Raw genomic sequence first — 19849 nt, 5'->3', positions numbered from 1 at the left:
TCAGAGAAAATTGCACTGGCTACCAATCAAAGAACGCATCACTTTCAAAATCTGCACGACTGTTCAAAAAATTATTTACGGCGAGGCACCGGGATACATGACAGACCTTATCGACCTGCCAACCAGAAACTCCACAAAATCTGCACGATCATATCTAAACCTCCACTACCCAAAACAGCAAAGGAGTCAAATACAAATCCACCTATGCAACCAGCTTTTCTACCTAAGCGCACAACTATGGAACGCATTGCCAAAAGCAGTAAAAACTATGCTCGGCCACCTAAATGTTTGGAAAGCACTAAAGACAGACCTGTTGAGAAGAGCATACTACCCCACTGACCCAACATAAAAATACCGGTCACTTGCAACACAACATAACATGTATTTGTTCAAACCGTAATCGGCTAACACTGTTAACGGTTATATGTAAGCCACATTGAGCCTGCAAAAGGTGGAAAATATGGGATACAAATGTAACAAATAATAATAAAACATACCAATGCTGATGCTTTCTATGTCATGTCTCAATCCACTGCCCTCACAGTTCATAAAAAGCCCTAATTTAGGCATGTTTCCATCAATCTTGGTTTTGTTTACTACTAGTCTTACTGAAGACTTAAGTCCTTCATCTTGAAAAATTTGACATTATTTATCCATTATTGGATCCAATTATCGTGTCAAACTTCCATTCAGTCTCTAATTTTTTTTATTTCAATGATTCTTGAAAATATAATTTTTCAACTGTTGTCTGAATAACTAGGTAACGCCCTAGTCCTTCATCTATGGTTTTGAGTTTCCAGCAGGGCTATAATCAATAAAATCGTCACAGAAGACTACTTGCCCCTTAGATCCCATTCCATCTACTTGGGTCGCTTCCTTGTCACCCCTCCTTCCTATCTTTCTTTCAATGCTCCACAATAGTCGCTCTATGGGAATAACCCCTCTCCCTGGAAAAACATTGTTATTCAACAAATACTGAAGAAATCCTTGCTCGACCATGCTGTTCTTTTGAGCTATAGACCTATCTCTAACCTCTCCAAGTTTGTTGAAAAGGTCATCTTCCTACAATTATCTGATCAGGCTGAATCCTCTCATCTGCTCCATAATCACTCTGGCTTTCATCCAGGTGTCACTCAATCAAAACCATAATGGCCTTTCAACTGAGAAACATCTATTCCGTTTTTACCCAGTTAACAGCACTCTAATGATCTCACTCAATTTTACACACTTTGACCTGGTAGATCATTCTCTACTTTTATCCAGACTCTTCTTTTGGTATCATAGGCACTGTTCTCCAATGTTTTTCTTTATTTCTCACTGATGGTACCTTTCAAGTATCATTACCTTCTTGTACTTCAGAATCCAAGACCCCTGAAATCTGGTGTCTGGGTTCAGTACCTCCTCCCTCCTTTTTAACCTCTTCTTCAGCCCATTAGCCTCATTAATTCAGTTTTCTCCAGTTGTTTTATATGTACGCTGATGATATTTTGTTGGTTTTCACCCAAGACCCTACTGTTCCTGACCTAACCATTCTGCTGCCCCTATGTCAAAAAGGTGGAGGAGTAGCTCTGTATGTGAGAAATGACATCGAGGCAACTGAAATGTCAGGGACCGGGAAAGGAAGAAGCAATATGGATCACCTTAAAAAGAGATGATAAAACCTCTGTACATGTGGGTGTTGTCTACAGACCTTCGACACAATTGGATGATCTAGATAAAGATCTGGTCACAGATATCCATAAGTTGGGAAAGAAGAGAGAGGTGCTGTTGCTGGGAGATTTCAATCTGCCAGATGTAGATTGGAAATTTCCGTATGTGGAATCAGAAAAAAGTAGAGAGATCGTGGATGCTTTTTAAAGTGCTCTGCTCAGATAAATGGTGACAGAACCCACAAGGGAGAGAGCAACGCTGGATCTGGTGCTCACAAATGGGGATAGTGTGTCAAATGGGAAAATGTGGGATATAAGTGAACAATAAATAAATAAATAAATGTCCGAGTGGGTGCCCACCTAGGCAGTAGTGACCATCAAATGGTTTGGTTTGATATGACGGCTAAAGTGGAGGGCGGCCACTCAAAAATCAAAGCCCTGGATTTCAAGCATGCTGACTTTAGTAAAATGGGGGAATACCTAAGGAAGGAGCTGATGGGATGGGAGGATGAACGAGAAGTGGAAGGACAGTGGTCCAAGCTGAAAGAAGCTATAAATAGGGCACAAACCTTTATGTAAGGAGAGAATAAAAGCAAGAGAAAAAGGAAACCGATATGGTTTTTCAAACAAGTGACTGAGAAAATAAAGGCTAAAGAGTTGGCGTTCCTGAAATACAGAAAACTCAAGAAGAGAACACGGGGAGGAATACCGGAGGAAACTGAAAGAAGCCAAGACAGAGATACATGTGGCGAAAGCACAAGCGGAAGAACAATGGCTAGAAATGTAAGGCGGGGTGACAAAATTTCTTCAGGTATATTAGTGAAAGGAGGAAGACTAAAAAGGGAATTGTGAGACTGAGAGATGCTGCGAACCGCTATGTAGATATGATGCAGAAAAAGCAAATTTGCTAAATAGATACTTTTGTTCTGTTTTCACAGAAGAAAAACCTGGAGCAGGACCGCGTTTGACTGGCAAAAGTACATGTGAGAATGGAGTGGATATAGCACCGTTCACGGAAGAGATGTGTATGAACAACTTAAAAATCTAAAGGTGGACAAAGCCATGGGACCGGACGGGATCCACCCCAGGATATTGAGGGAGCTCAGAGAGGTTCTGGCGGGTCCTCTTAAAGATTTGTTTAATAAATCCTTGGAGGCAGGAGAGGTTCCATGGGATTGGAGAACGGCGGAGGTGGTCCCTCTTCACAAAATGGTGATAGGGAAGAAGCTGGAAACTACAGGTCAGTAAGCCTCACTTTGATTATTGGAAAAGTAATGGAAGCGATGCTGAATGAAAGGATAGTGAATTTCCTAGAAGCAAATAAGTTGCAAGATCCGAGACAACATGGTTTTACCAAAGGGAAATCGTGTCAAACGAATCTCATTGAATTCTTTGACTGGGTGACAGGAGAATTAAATCAAGGACATGCTATGGACGTAATCTACTTAGATTTCAGCAAAGCTTTGACACGGTTCCCCACAGGAGGCTCTTGAATAAACTAGACAAGCTGAAGATAGGACCCGACGTGGTGAACTGGATTAGGAACTGGTTGACGGGCAGACGCCAGAGGGTGGTGTTAAATGGAGTTCGCTCGGAGGAGGGAAAGCTGAATAGTGGAGTGCCTCAGCGATCGGTGCTGGGGCTGATTCTATTCAATATATTTGTGAGTGACATTGCCAAAGGGTTACAAGGTAAAGTTTGCCTTTTTGCGGATGACACCAAGATTGCAACAGAGTGGACACCCCGGAGGGAGTGGAAAACATGAAAAAAGATCTGCGGAAGCTAGAAGAATGGTCTAACGTTTGGCAATTAAAATTCAATGCGAAGAAATGCAAAGTGATGCACTTAGGGAGTAGAAATCCAAGGGAGACGTATGTGTTAGGCGGGGAGAGTCTGAAAGGTACGGACGGGGAGAGGGATCTTGGGGTGATAGTATCTGAGGACCTGAAGGCAACGAAACAGTGTGACAAGGCGGTGGCCGTAGCTAGAAGATTGCTAGGCTGTATAGAGAGAGGCGTGACCAGCAGAAGAAAAGAGGTTTTAATACCCCTGTATAAGACGTTGGTGAGGCCGCACCTGGGGTATTGTGTTCAGTTTTGGAGGCCGTATCTTGCGAAAGACGTTAAAAAAATGGAAGCGGTGCACAGAAAAGCTACGAGAATGGTATGGGATTTGCGTTACAAGATGTATGAGGAAAGACTTGTTGACCTGAACATGTATACCCTGGAGGAAAGGAGAAACAGGGGTGATATGATACAGACGTTCAAATATTTGAAAGGTATTAATCCGCAAATGAACCTTTTCGGAGATGGGAAGGCGGTAGAACTAGAGGGCATGAAATGAGATTGAAGGGGGGCAGACTCAATAAAAATGTCAGGAAGTATTTTTTCACGAACAGAGTGGTGGATGCTTAGAATGCCCTCCCACGGGAGGTGGTGGAAAAGAAAACGGTAACAGAATTCAAACATGCGTGGGATAAACATAAAGGAATCCTGTTCAGAAGGAATGGATCCTCCATAGCTTAGCCGAGATTGGGTGGCAGAGCCGGTAGTGGGAGGCGGGGCTGGTGGTTGGGAGGCGGGGATAGTGCTGGGCAGACTTATACGGTCTGTGCCAGCACCAGTGGTGGAGGGGGGCTGGGGTTGGGAGGCGGGATAGTGCTGGGCAGACTTATACGGTCTGTGCCCTGAAGAGGACAGGTACAAATCAAGGTAGGGTATACACAAAAAGTAGCACATATGAGTTTATCTTGTTGGGCAGACTGGATGGACCGTGCTCTGTGCAGGTCTTTTTTTTTTAACTTTAAATGTTTTATTGTGTTTCAACATATGCTTACATATATAACCTTCCATCCATAAATAAACATCAATGAAACCTCAATTCTTGTGCCTGTCTCTGAACTTTAGCTTTACATTCAAACTAGTCAACTACTTCTTCTAATTACTTCTTTATGATTTCTTACATTTTTATCCAATAATCCATAACATGTTCAACACTTCTTATATCTCTCTCTATACTTTATCTCCACAGACCTACAATCCGCATATTTTTTAACTTCCAACCACATTTTCTTCCCTCTCTCCCCCCCGGTTCCCTTGTCCCATTCCCTCCCCCCTTGGAGTCCCTTAAATTCCTCCCTTATTGCATACTCTATTTTTTTTTTTTTATAACTTTTGAATAGTCAAACCCCTCCCCCCAATCCCCCCCCCCCCCCCCGGAATGTATGTTTGTCCCCTTTAGAGATGCTCTATCATGACCTGTAACTTCGTCCATCCCTTCTTGCGTTTAAGTTCTCCCTCTCTTCTATATACCGTTAGCCGCTCCATATACCATAGTTGCCTTAATCTTCCAATCCCCTATATCTTGGGGGGGGGGGGGGGGGGGGGGGCAACTGATTTCCAGCAGCGCGCGATAAGGCACTTAGCCGCTGCCAGTCCCCAGCGCAACATTTTACTCTCCCTCCCACACCTCTCGCTCATTGTACATTCCCAATAAGCATGCCCATGGACTGCACACCAGGGATACCCCCATTACACGGACCAACACTTTCATCACTGCTTGCCAAAATGTTACTACTCCCGGGCATGTCCACCACACATGTAGAAATGTGCCCGTCTGTCTTTTACATCTCCAACACCCATCCGATGTCCCCGAGTACATTTTTTTCAATCTCTCCGGTGTGTAGTACCACCGCGTGAGGACTTTATAGGCATTTTCTTGTATTAATACACAGACAGACGCTTTCTGTACTTCCCCACATATGTTTTCCCATTCCTGCTCCGTAAATTTATATTGCAAGCCCCTTTCCCACGCTTCTTGAAATGGATATATCCAATCTTCATCCCCTTGAATAAATCGGTACACCACCGAGATTGTTTTTGGGACCTTCCCCAACATTATCCACAAGTTTTTCCAACTTTCTCTCTCCCTGGGTGTCCCTCCCTTCCATCCCTGCTTTCCCATGAACTGAGTTAGTTGTATATATGTAAATCTGTCTCCCTCTGGGATCCCATACCTCTCGCACACCTCTTCAAAAGTACACATTCCACTCCCATGCAGCACATCTCTAAACCTTACCACTCCCCTCTGTTCCCATCTCACAAATGCAGCGTTTTCCCTTCCTGCTCTAAATTTCGGTTCCCATCTAATGTGAGCCAGAGAGGACACTCCCATCACTTGCCCCCATCTTCTCCGCAGCCCCCCCATATATCCATCAACTGTCTCAGAAAGGGGCTAATACCCTCTCTTTGCCCCTTCCCCATACACTCCGAAGTCCACAACCAGGACCTCAAGGTTCTTTGTGGCCAATAAGCTTCCTCCACTTGGACTGCTGGTTTCTCCCCTCCCCTCTCCCAGTCTAAGAGCATTTTCATTTGAGCTCCCCAATAGTACCACTCCAGGTTTGGTACCGCTCTTCCCCCCCTCTCCTCCCCCCCCCCCCCCCCCCCCCCCCCCCACAACACCCCGCTGTGCTAGTCATGGTCTCCTGTTTCCCCATATGAAGTTCATTATAGAAGCCTGTAATTTCTTAAGGAATGGCTTCGGCACCATCACTGGCAGAGTCTGAAAAAGGAATAGAATACGTGGCATCACATTCATTTTAACCACAGCCATTCTACCACACCAAGAGAACCATTTGTTTTTCCATCTCAACATATCATTTTTTATTTGGTCTTGCAGGCGTCCATAATTTAGGGGGAATATCCTCTCCAGATCCCCCGACAACTGGATCCCCAAATACCGAATTTTCTGACTCTTCCATTTAAACTCATACCTTTCCCTCACCTCTGCCTCCTCCTCTTCCTTTAATGAAATTCCCATTATTTCACTTTTATCCCTGTTTATCCTGAGTCCGGCGTATGTCTCGTATTCCTCAAATACCCCCAATATTACCGGCAATGTTACTTCCGGGTCCTTCACATAGAGCAGCATATCATCCGCAAATAGTGCTATGCGGTGTTCCTGATCTCCTACCCGCAGTCCCCTCACCCCCGGGTGCTCTCTGATCATTACTGCCAGCGGTTCTATATATAAGGCAAACAGGAGTGGGGATAGCGGACAGCCCTGCCTGGTGCCTCTACCTATCGGGAAGAAGGGAGAATAACTCCCGTTTATATTCAAACACGCTCTAGGGTCCCTATACAACGCTTCTACCCAGATACTGAAATGGCCTCCCAGTCCCACTCTATCCAACACCTCCCGCAGGAATTCCCAATTCACCCTATCAAATGCCTTTTCGGCATCCATCGATAGTATGGCCAATCGCGAATCCGTTTTTTGGGCCTCCCACAGTAGATGCAATGTTCTTCTGATGTTATCTCCCACTTGCCTCCCTGGTACAAAACCAGCTTGGTCCGGGTGTATTAATTTAGGTAACACTCTGCCCAATCTGTTGGCCAATACTTTTGCTATTATCTTTGCGTCCACGTTCAATAGTGAAATGGGCCTATATGAGCCACAAACCGTCGGATCTTTCCCAGGTTTGGGCAGAATGGTCACCCCCGCTTCCATCATAGAGCTCGGGAGGACCCCTCCCTCCAAGACCCCATTACCCACCCTCGTCAGCAGCGGGCTGATCAAACTCTCAAAACTTTTATAAAACCTTGCTGTGAACCTGTCCAACCCTGGGGCCTTGCCATTGGGGAGTTTTAGAATCCCTTTTACTTCCCCCTGTCCAATTGGTTCCTCCATCCTTTGACGCTCCTCTTCACTCAATCTCTGCAATGGGATCTGGTCTAAATACCTAACTAAGCTTTCATGTTGCACCCCCTCAGGGGCTCTATATAATTCCTTATAGTATCGAAGAAATCCCTCTTCTATGCCCTTGTCTGTGTGGGCCCATCCCCCTTTCCCGTTCTTAATTTTTTGTATTTTTGACTTCACCCTTTTGTTTCTCAGGCTTCTCGCTAACATAGCACTAGACTTATTTGCAAATTCGAAGAACTGATGTTTGAGACACGTTCTCATGTATTCTACCTCTTCCAACTGACCCTGGACCAATTCACCCCTTATTTTCTTAAGTTCCTCCCATACTCTTGGTGACGGATTTCTCTGATGGGTTCTTTCCAATTTACCTAATCGCTCCCGCAAAGCCATCATCTTCTGACCCCTCTCTCTTTTTTCCTAGCTCCCCATTTGATTAGTGTTCCCCTTACCACAGCCTTCATAGCATCCCACAAGACCCCATCCCCCACTGCCCCTGTATCATTAAACCTCCAATACTCCTGTATATTGGCCTGCACCTCTTCCCTCACTTGTTCCTCTCCCAGGAGGGATTCATTAAGTTTCCACCTAGTGTTCTTCTTTCTATATCCCCATCCCTGCAATCTGATCCACACCATCGCATGGTCTGAGATGGAAATCGGTTCAACTTCCGTCTCTACTATCGTGGGGGCCCAGTTCCTATGTACCCACAATCCATCTATTCTGGTATATGAGTTCGCCGCATGGGAGTAGAATGTATATCCCCTTTGCGTGCCCCGTAACAACCTCCAACTGTCCACAAGCTCCATGTGACTCAAAAATGTATGCAATGCCTTCCTCCCCGGCCCTGATTGATACCCTCCTCCTCCTGAATGATCTAATCGCGCATCTGGTGCTATGTTGAAGTCACCTCCCACAATTGCCTGACCTCCTACAAACCCTTGGAGTTCCTCCCCCAATGTGTGGAAAAACTCCCTCTGTCCCATATTTGGGGCATAGATATTTACCAGTGTTACCTCCTTTCCCTGTATTGTTCCCCTTACAGCCACGCATCTCCCTGTTGTTTCCTTGAATTCTTTTGTGATAGTCAGTCCACAGTTCTGCCTAATCAGTATAGCTACTCCCCCTTTTTTCTTCCCTCCTGCCTCTTGATGTGTCACCACTTCTGTATATGCCCGTGTACGGAGCAGATAACCATGTCTGGGTCTCAAGTGAGTCTCTTGCAGAAATAGTACTTCACACCCCGTTCTAATTATCTCTTTCATGACTCTCGCTCTCTTCTTAGGATTATTGAGACCATTTACATTCCAGGATCCCACTTTTATGCCTTCCCCTTGCCATACCCCCCTCCCCCCTCCCTTACCCCCTCCCCTCTCCCTTACCCCCTCCCCTCTCCCTTCCCCGACATTTCTACTACAGTCGGTCAGAGAAGAGGCTCCGCCGTTCCCCCGAGACCCCCATACAACCCCGAGCTTCCGGTTCCCTCCATATCCCCCTCTCCCTCCCCCCAATTGTACTTTTCCATGCAAAACCCCACTCCCCTTCCTAGCCCCCCCCCCCACTCCCACACATATCTTAAGCATATTGTTCATTGGGCAGCTCACTATTCCATTACACGTGTCCTCAGGATACTCCTCTATCATTCTTCTTTCCTTGGTAAGCCACCGTTTGCCACGCTGAGTCTGTTCTAGGTTCCGACATCTCCAATCCCTGTTGTTCCCGGACTGGGAGGCCTTCACATCCTAACTGTTTCAACGCCTCCCACGCCTCCGCAGCTGTCTTCACTTTCCTTGACTTTCCCGCTACTGTTAACCAAATGGCGAAGGGAAAAAGCCACCGATATCGAATTCCTTTTGCTCTCATGAAGGTCGTCACTTCACCCATTGCTCTTCTCTTCTGCAATGTAGCTCCTGCCAAATCTTGATATACTCCGATCTTGTAGTTTTTCCAGATTATCACCTTCTTCTGTCTCGCTTTTGCCAGTATCAATTCCTTAGTTGGGAAATCCAAAAAACAAGCGATAATGTCTCTCGGGGTTGAGTCTCTTGGGGGCCCCGCACTGCGATGTGCTCGTTGCAAGCAGATTTCCCTTTGCTCCCCCTCCCCCTCTGGGTTCAAGATATGTTGACACAGTTCTTTAATTACCACATCACAGTTGGTAAAAATGTCAAGTTCTGGGATTCCTTTGAACTGCAAATTGTTGCGGTGGGATCTGTTCTCCAGGTCTTCCACCTGGTCTCTTAACATCTGGATTTCTGTAATGACCCCATGGACCTCCACCTTTCTTTTTTGTTCAGCCGCCTGAATTCTATATTCTCTTCTGCGTCCTCTACTCGTGTGCCCAGTTCCTTTACCTCCGTGCGTATTTCTCGAAGTGAGGTTTGGATATCCCTTCGGACCCCTTCCAGCTCTGATTTCAGCTCTTTGAACCAACCCACTACTTCTGCTTTGGTGATTTCCTCAGTATTTTCACTTATCTCTCTTTGGGGTTCATCTTCCGAGTCCGAGGGGATCCCAGCCATCTTCTCCACTCCGTGATGATTTTCTGCCGAGTCATGCTTCGTCTTTCCCCCTTGGTCCGCCACATACCGATATTTGTCCAAGTTCTTTTTCGGCGGCATTTTGTTTAACCCTCCTACTCAACTTTAATTATTCAGTAACTTATTGAGTAGTTTTCAGCAAGCTCTCTGGGCCTGATACAGCCTCCTGTCCTGACTTCAGCTCCTCTTGCTCTTCTGTAAGTTTGCTCTCTTTAGATGGGGGGTAGCCAAGCCAACTTCCACACGGCTCACCTTTTTTTTTTTTCCAGTCCTGGGCTCTGATATACTCCGCAGTCTTTACCTCTGGTTCTCCCAGCTCTCTGGTTGCCAGCCAGCGTCCTCCACCCTCCGATTTGGCTCTGCTCTTCTGTTTGGCGTCTGGGCGCTCTCCGATCTGTGCCCACTGGATCGTGCTCTAGCCCCGATATGCTGCACTAGTCTCCGCTCTCCCAGACTCCCGCCACCGCCATCTTGAATTTCGGGCTGCCCGTTTGTGGTTCTTCCTGCTTTATTTCCACCGCTGGGCCACTGCCATTAAGAACGCCCGTTGCCCCTCACTTTTACCAGCCTCTCTCCATCTATCGATCTTCCATGGGGGGACGCCGGCGCCCGCGGACCTCGATCGGGGTCTGGCGGAGCTCACTCCACGGCGGCCATCTTCCTGCACGGCTCCACCGGAAGTCCCTACTACAAGGGACTTTATTCAATGTTTGTTAAATTAGAAAGGTTATAAAGGTTGATACAGACATCGACAACATATCCAGAATATATATGCAAAACGACTTTCTTCTGAACCTTATACGGTCTGTGCCGGGTCTGGTGGCTGGGAGGCGGGGAAAATGCTGGGCAGACTTCGACGGTCTATGTCAGAGCTGGTGGTGGGAGGCGGGGCTGGTGGTTGGGAGGCGAGGATAGTGCTGGGCAATCTTGTACGGTCTGTGCCCTGAAGAGGACAGGTCCAAATCAAGGTAGGGTATACACAAAAAGTAGCACATATGAGTTTATCTTGTTGGGCAGACTGGATGGACCGTGCAGGTCTCTTTCTGCCGTCATCTACTATGTTACTAACACAATCTTACCAGTCCTCTGGTTTCTGTGAATTCAAATCTGGAACATATTCAGGTTCATCATCAAGCCAGCCCTCAGGTTTGACAGCACTAAGATCTTCTATTTCAGAAGGTTCATCTTCATCCCTTAAAAGAAAAAAAAAAAAGGGTTCAAGTGACAATTAGAAATTAAAACCTTTTCCTTTTTATATTATTTCTTTTCAAGAAAAAAATTCAACCCATTTTGCAGTCTGTATATAGGTTGTTTTCCAAGAGGGCAATTCTATAATTTGGTGCCACAAGGCCACACGCTGTATGCTGTTATAGAATACTAGCCTAAATTCGAACTGGTGTGCCTAAATTTAGGTACGATACAAAGCTACAAGAGGGTATTCATTCAATTACACATATATAGTTTCACACTCAGGTCAAAAAATCTGAATGATTTATGTGCTTTCAAAAGATTAAATATTTCATACTCTAAAAAATACAAAAATGAAGGAAAAGACCTCAGAACTAATCTGTGGACTTTTATCAATTGATGGTTAACATCGCAAAATACGTTCATGTAATCATGTAAAGCTTCTTATCTTTCCCCCTAAACCAACCTCTCCTCCTCCCCCATTCTCTATTTCTGTGGGTAACACTCTCATCCTTTATGTCTCATCAGCTTGTAACCTTGGGGTCATCTTCGATTCCTCCCTCTCCTTCTCTGCACATATTCAGCAGACTGCTAAACCCTGTCGTTTCTTTCCCTATAATATCAGCAAAATTTGTCCTTTCTGAGCACACTACCAGAACCCTCATCCACAATCTTATCACCTCTCGCTTAGACTATTGCTACTTGCCTCTCACAGGTCTCCCACTTAGCCATCTCTCTCCTCTTCAATCTGTTCAAAATTCAGCTGCACGACTAATATTCCACCAGTGTTGTTATGCTCATATTAGCCCTTTCCTCAAGTCACTTCACTGGCTTCCTATCCGTTTCCGCATACAGTTCAAACTCCTCTTATTGACCTAAAAGTGCATTCACTCTGCAGCTCCTCAGTACCTCTCCACTCTCATCTCTCCCTACATTCCTCCCCGGGAACTCCGTTCACTGGGTAAATCTCTCTTATCTGCACCCTTTTCCTCCACTGCTAACATCAGACTCTGTTCCTTTTATCTTGCTGCACCACATGCCTGGAATGGACTTCCTGAGCCGGTACGTCAAGCTCCATCTCTGGTTGTCTTCAAATCTAAGCTAAAAGCCCACCTTTTTGATGCTGCTTTTAACTCCTAACCCTTATTCACTTGTTCAGAACCCTTATTTTATCCTCACTTTAATATTCCCTTATCTCTTGTTTGTTCTGTTTGTCTGTCCTAATTAGATTGTAAGTTCTGTCGAGTAGGGACTGTCTCTTCATGTTCAAGTGTACAGAGCTGTGTACGTCTAGGAGCGCTTTAGAAATGACAAGTAGTAAGTAGTAGTAGTAGTAAGTAATCATTGGCCCAAAACCTCCAATCATCTTCCTGTAATTCCCTTTATTATTGTTGATTTGCTTTTTAATTTTTCATTTTTTTATCAAGTCTTTTTTTTCAAAACCGGTATTAAATAGGATAAAATCACTTTTTGTTGTAAATCCCTATGCGGTTTCCGTTTCACCCTTAGGCTTCTTCAGGGGAGTTTACATGCTTATCAATTGCAAAGGTGTAGCTCACACTGCTTCATAGCGATCACGCTTGCCACTAGCTCTAGTAGGATACAGTATGTTCAACGTACTCACCCCCCCTCCCAAGTTTCCATGGAGTCATGACCCGAGTAATTGGGAGTCAAGCTCACCTGCCCTGCCACACAAATTTAGAAAAGGCCTTATATAGGACTTGTTCATCCCTCCACAAAAGATACAAGGACAACATCTGAAAGACATATAGCCACTTAGGTACCAATATCAAGTTGATAAAGTTGACATGACAAACCATGGACACCGGAAACATTCGCAATATTAGGAGCGTAGCTGTCATATACTGCTGTACATTTACTGCATAAAGATGGGAAATATCTATGGGGATAACTCCCAAATACTTGAGCTGTCCCTCTGCCCAAATGAGAGGAAATGCGCCCAACTAGGCACCTCATGCGTCCATAGAGGGGCACATCCTCTGATTTCAATTTAAATGAAAGCTGATTGCCCAAACTGCTGTATCTGGCTCAGCGCTTGAGTTAATGATGCCTGAGGTTCAGTCAACACCAGTAAGAGGTCATCTGCAAAAGCCAGTACTTTCATGGTATGCTTGCACAATGGATCAAATATTTGAAAGGTATTAATCCGCAAACGAATCTTTTCCGGAGATGAGAAGGCGGTAGAACGAGAGGACATGAAATGAGATTGAAGGGGGGCAGACTCAGGAAAGATGTCAGGAAGTATTTCTTCACGGAGAGGGTGGTGAACGCTTGGAATGCCCTCCCGCGGGAGGTGGTGGACATGAAAACGGTAACGGAATTCAAACATGCGTGGGATAGGCATAAAGGAATCCTGTGCAGAAGGAATGGATCCACAGAAGCTTAGCTGAAATTGGGTGGCGGGGGGAAGAGGGGTTTGGTGGTTGAGAGGCTAGGATAGGGGAGGGCAGACTTATACGGGGTCTGTGCCAGAGCCGGTGATGGGAGGCGGGACTGGTGGTTGGGAGGCGGGAAATACTGCTGGACAGACTTATACGGTCTGTGCCCTGAAAAAGACAGGTACAAATCAAGGTAAGGTATACACATATGAGTTTATCGTGGGCAGACTAAGATGGACCGTGCAGGTCTTTTTCTGCCGTCATCTACTATGTTACTATGATCAAATTATCTAAGCGTAAAGTATGCTTAGATAATTTGGCTCCATATACAACACAAACAATAAGGATGAATGTGGACACCCCGTCAGGTTGGAGTACAGCACCTGCAATGTACCATAAAACCAACCGCGCAATCCCACATGTTGTAATGTGACAAGCAAGACTACATCAAACGTCTTTTCTCTGTGGAACAGGATAATGCAGATACACTTGGTAGCCCTCTCCGCGAGCTGCCTGCCCAGACGCCATCTCCCTAGCTTGACTGCCTCTGGTTCTTTGCATGGGAGGCACTGCTTCCCACTCTGTGGCCTAGCTGTTCTCTTCAGTTTCCTCTTTCTGCAGATCGCTACTGACATCTCTCTTCCACTGGAGAAAGGAAAAGCTTAATTTCTCTTTAAATACTGATGGAACCACCTTGTGCAGGACCCAAAGGACTTTTCTAAGGTACCGGTAGGCTTAAGCGCTAATACCACTGTTAGTGAAATAAACCCGAAGGGCTCCTCCGCAGTACTGAAGGGTCCTGGCTCCACTGCATGTATTCTTCAGGGGCCTTCAACTCCTTCAAGATCACCTGCAGTGTCAATTTTGGAGGAAAAGCACAAACATTCCCCGGTGGCTTCCACAGCCGCATCAAAAACTGACAATGCCAAGCAGTGGTTCCTATGCTATTTGGCCAGAACATCCCTACAGTTAAATCCTTTAGATACCTTGGGGTTATAATCGATTCTGCTCTGACTTTTGAGGAACAAATATCCGAAGTAGTGAAAAAATCTTTTTTCCATCTTAGGAGACTTCGGTCAGTTAGGAATTCAATTAGTAAGGATTCCCTTAAAACGTTGACATCTGCCTATATTACCACACGCTTAGATTATTGTAATATCATATATGCAGGGAGCACTCAAGCTAGCTTGAAACAACTAGAAATAATACAGAATACTGCAGCACGTATGATTTGTAGGGCCCGGAGGGATGACAGAGTAACACCTTTACTACATCAACTGCATTGGCTTCCGGTTGAAGCAAGAGTTAAGTTTAAAGCCTTAGTTTTGACCCATAAGGCTTTTTATACACTAAACCCTGACTATCTGTCAAATCTAACTATTCCTTACACTGCCACACGAACCCTTAGATCCATGACAGACAACAGGTTAGTGATTCCTCCTCTCGCTAGGGCTAGATGGGAATCTACACGGAATTCGGCTTTTTTCTATTTGTCTCCCTCTCTTTGGAATGGCCTTCCAAAAGAGATCTGACTTGAGAAATCTTACTTTCATTTTCGGAAACTTTTGAAAACCTTCTACTTTATCAATTATGTACAACAGAATTTAGAATAATGGAAGAAAGGTTATAAATGGGCATCTGTAATATATATTAAATCAAAACTATTGTTTGTCTGTGTAGATTATATTATGTATTTAATCTTGTATTTGCGGTGTTCTCCTGTATACTAAATCATGAGTTATACTGTTTTTCATCTTATGTAGCTAGTTTGTGGGTTTGCTGTGCTTTCCTGTAATGACTGGAGTTCTAATGTTTGTCCAACTTGTACATATTGTATTGCTTCTTTTTTATAAATTGTAAACCGTTCTGTCTTGCAGTAGCAATAAGATACGGTATATAAATTGACGTAAATAAATAAAAATAAATAAATAAATAAATCTCCTCAAACACAAGCATCTAAACACTCAAGGAACTCCACACTTTCACCCCACAAAGTTCAGGCTAAACTCTAAACTCTGTTGCCCCAAAAGAAACTCAAAAAAGGTGAGCAAAACCAAACATATTAGGCCAGCTTCACTCTAGTTACAACCGCCAGCAACATCTAACTTTTCCCCACAGATTGCCTCCACTGCCGTGGCACAAACCACTTCTCCTGCTTTTTCTACTGTGGCCATACAGGATGCTGCTTCTCTCCTTCTACAGCTTTTTCAAAAGGTCCTTCAGCAACCATGCTTCAGCCTTCCTTTCCACCACCTTATCAAACTACAGTTCCCCTCCCAGTGCCACATACCCTCATCTCCAGCGTCATCAGTGAGACCAAGCAGACCATCTTTATCTAAACAACAGTGACACCTTTCTCTCTCACACCCAACTGAGGTATATTTCTCTGAGGAGGAACATATAGACCAACCCAAGCCTCTTCCTAACCAACAGAGGATGTCAACTACAATAAATTTATTCAAAAACTTTTAAAAGAACTAACTTTGTGAGCTGAAGCTGCCATTATGATCAAAAAAAGACTTTCAAAGTATACTGAAATCTAGAGACTCCCCTGTGGGACCAACTGCAGTACCCATTCATTCAATTCTACAAGGGCTACAGACTGATAGGCTATGGTGTATAGGGGGTTCTGCCAATTTCGAAGCAACTTGATACTAAATACAAAGTCCAACCCTGTCCAGGGCATGAAAAAGCTCAGCTTCTGCATCATTCAGTGGCATTTGAGGCTGTTATAAATAAATCCAAATCTATGACATCTAACCCACTCTTCCCCTTCCCTGGTAAGGAGCCCAAAGACACTCGATGCAGTGGACAGAAAAGGTGCTATTGCTTGCATCAAGAACAGTTGCTCACCAACTTCAAATATTACACTATCAGCACTCTAAACAGAACTAGGGGTGGGCAAAATATTTTAATAGCACAATTGTGATTAATTATGCCATGCATTTTAGGCATTTCTCTCGCATTTCCTACTGGCTCTCTCCTATTGAACACAACCATCTCTCTCTGTCTCACACAACCTCTGTTTCTTTCTCTCATGCCCTCCTCTCCAGCCTTCACCCAGATTCTCTCATTTCCCCCTCCTCCTGTTTTTTTTAAACACAGACCTGCCCTCTTCTCCCCACATTTACCTCAACAGCAGGGATTGGGCTTTTCTCTTCTTCACTGCTTAAAGTCCCTTTTTTAAAAAAATATCTTTATTGTCGAATGCAACAATAACAAGCAGCAAACTGCAAAGACCTCATGGGGGAAAAAAACACAAACAGGCCAATCCTTAATAAATACAGCCAAAAGGACAATACATTTTATCATTTACTCCCACCAATTTTTTTTAGGTATATTAAAAGAAGGAAGCCAGCAAAAGAATAGGTTGGACCACTAGATGACTGAGAGGTAAAATGGGTGATCAGGGAAGACAAAGCCGTAGCGGAGAGATTAAATGAATTCTTTGCTTCGGTCTTCACCGAGGAAGATTTGGGTGAAGTGGAGCACAGCTCTGTGACTGCAGGTGCTACACAGCTTCATGTCTGCGTAGGAAGCATAGCTCCTTGTCAGCGTGTGGAGCGCTGCTCCTTGCTGGCGTGTGGCGCGCAGTTCCTTGCCGGTGTGTGGAGCGCAGTTCCTTGCTGGCGTCAGGAGCGCAGCTCCTTGTCTGCCTGTGGAAAGCAGCTCCTTGTCTGCATTATATACACAGTTCCATCGCTACCGCAGCTTCAGTTCTGCAGGTACCTCTAACATCCAGCTCTTTCAGTGGGGCACTGCTCATCTTCTGTCTGTTACTCTGCTTGTTCAGTGAATTTCTATCTTTGCCAGAGGTGTGCAACTCTTTCTCTGACCGTGGTGTGTGGCTCTGTTTGTGTGCTTTGAATGCAAATCTGTTTGTTCTCGTTGAGCACGGATCCTACTCTGCCTGATGAGCGCAGCTTCTTTTCTGTCCCTTGAGCACAGTTCAGTCTCTGACTGTGGAGCATATTTTCACCTTTGCCTGTTGGGCACTGTTTCACCTTGTCGGTCAACCCCAGCTTTTTTCAGCGGGTTGGATACAGAAACTTCTCAGCATGAAGAATGGAGCTGCGTTCAACATGCAGAGATGAAAGGTTGCAAAATAAGCAGCGAAGGAACTTCACTCAACATGCCATGATACAGCTGTCCTCAACATACATCGATGGAGCTAAAACCAACCTGCAACTGTGGAACTGTGCCCAGAATGCAGCGATGGAGCCGTTCAACATGGAACGGTGGAACTGCATGGAATAATGAAGCTGTGCTCAACATGCGGCGATGGGGCCGCGCTCAACATGCGGCGATGGGGCCGCGCTCAACATGCGGCGATGGGGCCGCGCTCAACATGCGGTGATGGCGCTGTGCTCAACAAGCAAAATGCATAGATGGAGTCCCGGGGAACAGCCAGAGAAGAAGGTGCTGCCAGGAGGCCAACAGGAAAGGAGCACAATTTGTGGAAATGCAGACCTGGCACTGCGCACTCCCCTGGCCCAGGAGGACTAAAACTACAAGAAGAGAAAGCCCCATGCCCCAAGAGACACTCTTGGCCCTCAAGTGGTCTCTGAGCCACAATGACCGCCCTCCTAGGCAACCGATATGGAGCAGCAGTCAATGTAGAGAAGGAACTCCCGCCAAGAGGGAGGTAAGCATCACGGAGCTGGAATCCTCAGACCTTAGGGAGCAAAACGCAGCCATAAGGCAGTGAGGAAGAACCAACTCTTGCCAGGCCAGGAACAAAGAGGAAGCTGGCCACGAACACCAAACTGAGGAAAAACCAGCTAAGGGAGAATCAAACTCCAGACCTATAACAGATCCACTTCCCTGCAGAAAAGTAGAGAAAAGCGCACAGCTAAGAGGCGATAATCCAGATGCACAGCAATAGATCTGCTAAGCAGGAAAGGACTGCGTCCCTTACAGAAAAAGGAAGGAGTGCTAAATGTGCCAGGAGAGAGGCGCCTGAAACTAGAAAAGGCAAAATCCGCCTGTCCGAAAGCAAGGGAAGCAAGGAAGAGCTGTGGCAAACTAACATAGTAGATGACTGCAGAAAAAGACCTGCACGGTCCATCCAGTCTGCCCAACAAGATAAACTCACATGTGCCACTTTTTATTTGCACCTGAACTCTTCAGGGCACAGACCGTATAAGTCTGTCCAGCACTATCCCCGCCTCCCAACCACCAGCCCCGCCTCCCACCACCAGCTCTGGCACAGACCGTATAAGTCTGTCCAGCACTATCCCCGCCTCCCAACTACCAGTCCCACCTCCCACCACCAGCTCTGGCACAGACCGTATAAGTCTGCCCAGCACTATCCCCGCCTCCCACCACCGGCTCTCGCACAGACCGTATAAGTCTGCCCAGCACTATCCCCGCCTCCCACCACCGGCTCTGCCACCTAAACTTGGCTAAGCTCCCAAGGATACATTCCTTCTGAACAGGATTCCTTTATGTTTATCCCACGCATGTTTGAATTCTGTTACCGTTTTCAACTCCACCACCTCCCGCGGGAGGGCATTCCAAGCATCCACTACTCTCTCCGTGAAAAAGTACTTCCTGACATTTTTCTTGAGTCTGCCCCCCTTCAATCTCATTTCATGTCCTCTCGTTCTACTGCCTTCGCATCTCCGGAAAAGATTCGTTTGCGGATTAATACTTTTCAAATATTTGAACGTCTGTATCATATCACCCCTGTTTCTCCTTTCCTCCAGAGTATACATGTTCAGGTCCGCAAGTATCCCCTCATACGTCTTGTAACGCAAATCCCATACCATTCTCGTAGCTTTCCTTTGCACCGCTTCAATTCTTTTTACATCCTACGCAAGATACGGCTTCCAAAACTGAACACAATACTCTAGGTGGGGCCTCACCAATGACTTGTACATGGGCATCAACACCTCCTTTCTTCTGCTGGTCACACCTCTCTCTATACAGCCTAGCAACCTTCTCGCTACGGCCACCGCCTTGTCACACTGTTTCTTCGCCTTCAGATCCTCAGTTACTATCACCCCAAGATCTCTCTCCCCTTCTGTACGTATCAAACTCTCACCGCCTAACACATACGTCTCCCGTGGATTTCTACTCCCTAAGTGCATCACTTTGCATTTCTTCGCATTGAATTTTAATTGCCAAACCTTAGACCATTCTTCTAGCTTCTGCAGATCCTTTTTCATGTTTTCCACTCCCTCCCGGGTGTCCACTCTGTTACAAATCTTAGTATCGTCTGCAAATAGGCAAACTTTACCTTCTAATCCTTCGGCAATGTCACTCACAAATATATTGAACAGAATCGGCCCCAGCACTGATCCTTGAGGCACTTCACTACTCACCTTTCCCTCCTCCGAGCGAATTCCATTCACCACCACCTTCTGGC

The 19849-nt window shown here is 45.6% G+C and overlaps 1 protein-coding gene across 1 annotated transcript in view; it reads right to left on the bottom strand.

The window, feature by feature from the left end:
- The window catches only part of CLGN (calmegin), a 350951-nt gene that overhangs the window by 169567 nt on the left and 161535 nt on the right, over positions 1-19849 (bottom strand). Inside the window, exon 9 of the mRNA XM_030191707.1 lies at positions 10972-11085. Coding sequence (XP_030047567.1) covers positions 10972-11085 — 114 coding nt within the window. The remainder of the gene's footprint in view (positions 1-10971; positions 11086-19849) is intronic.

This window comes from Microcaecilia unicolor, chromosome 2 (genome assembly GCF_901765095.1).
Source record: "Microcaecilia unicolor chromosome 2, aMicUni1.1, whole genome shotgun sequence".
Lineage (NCBI taxonomy): Eukaryota > Metazoa > Chordata > Amphibia > Gymnophiona > Siphonopidae > Microcaecilia > Microcaecilia unicolor.
This window is presented reverse-complemented; position numbering and strand designations above follow the sequence as displayed.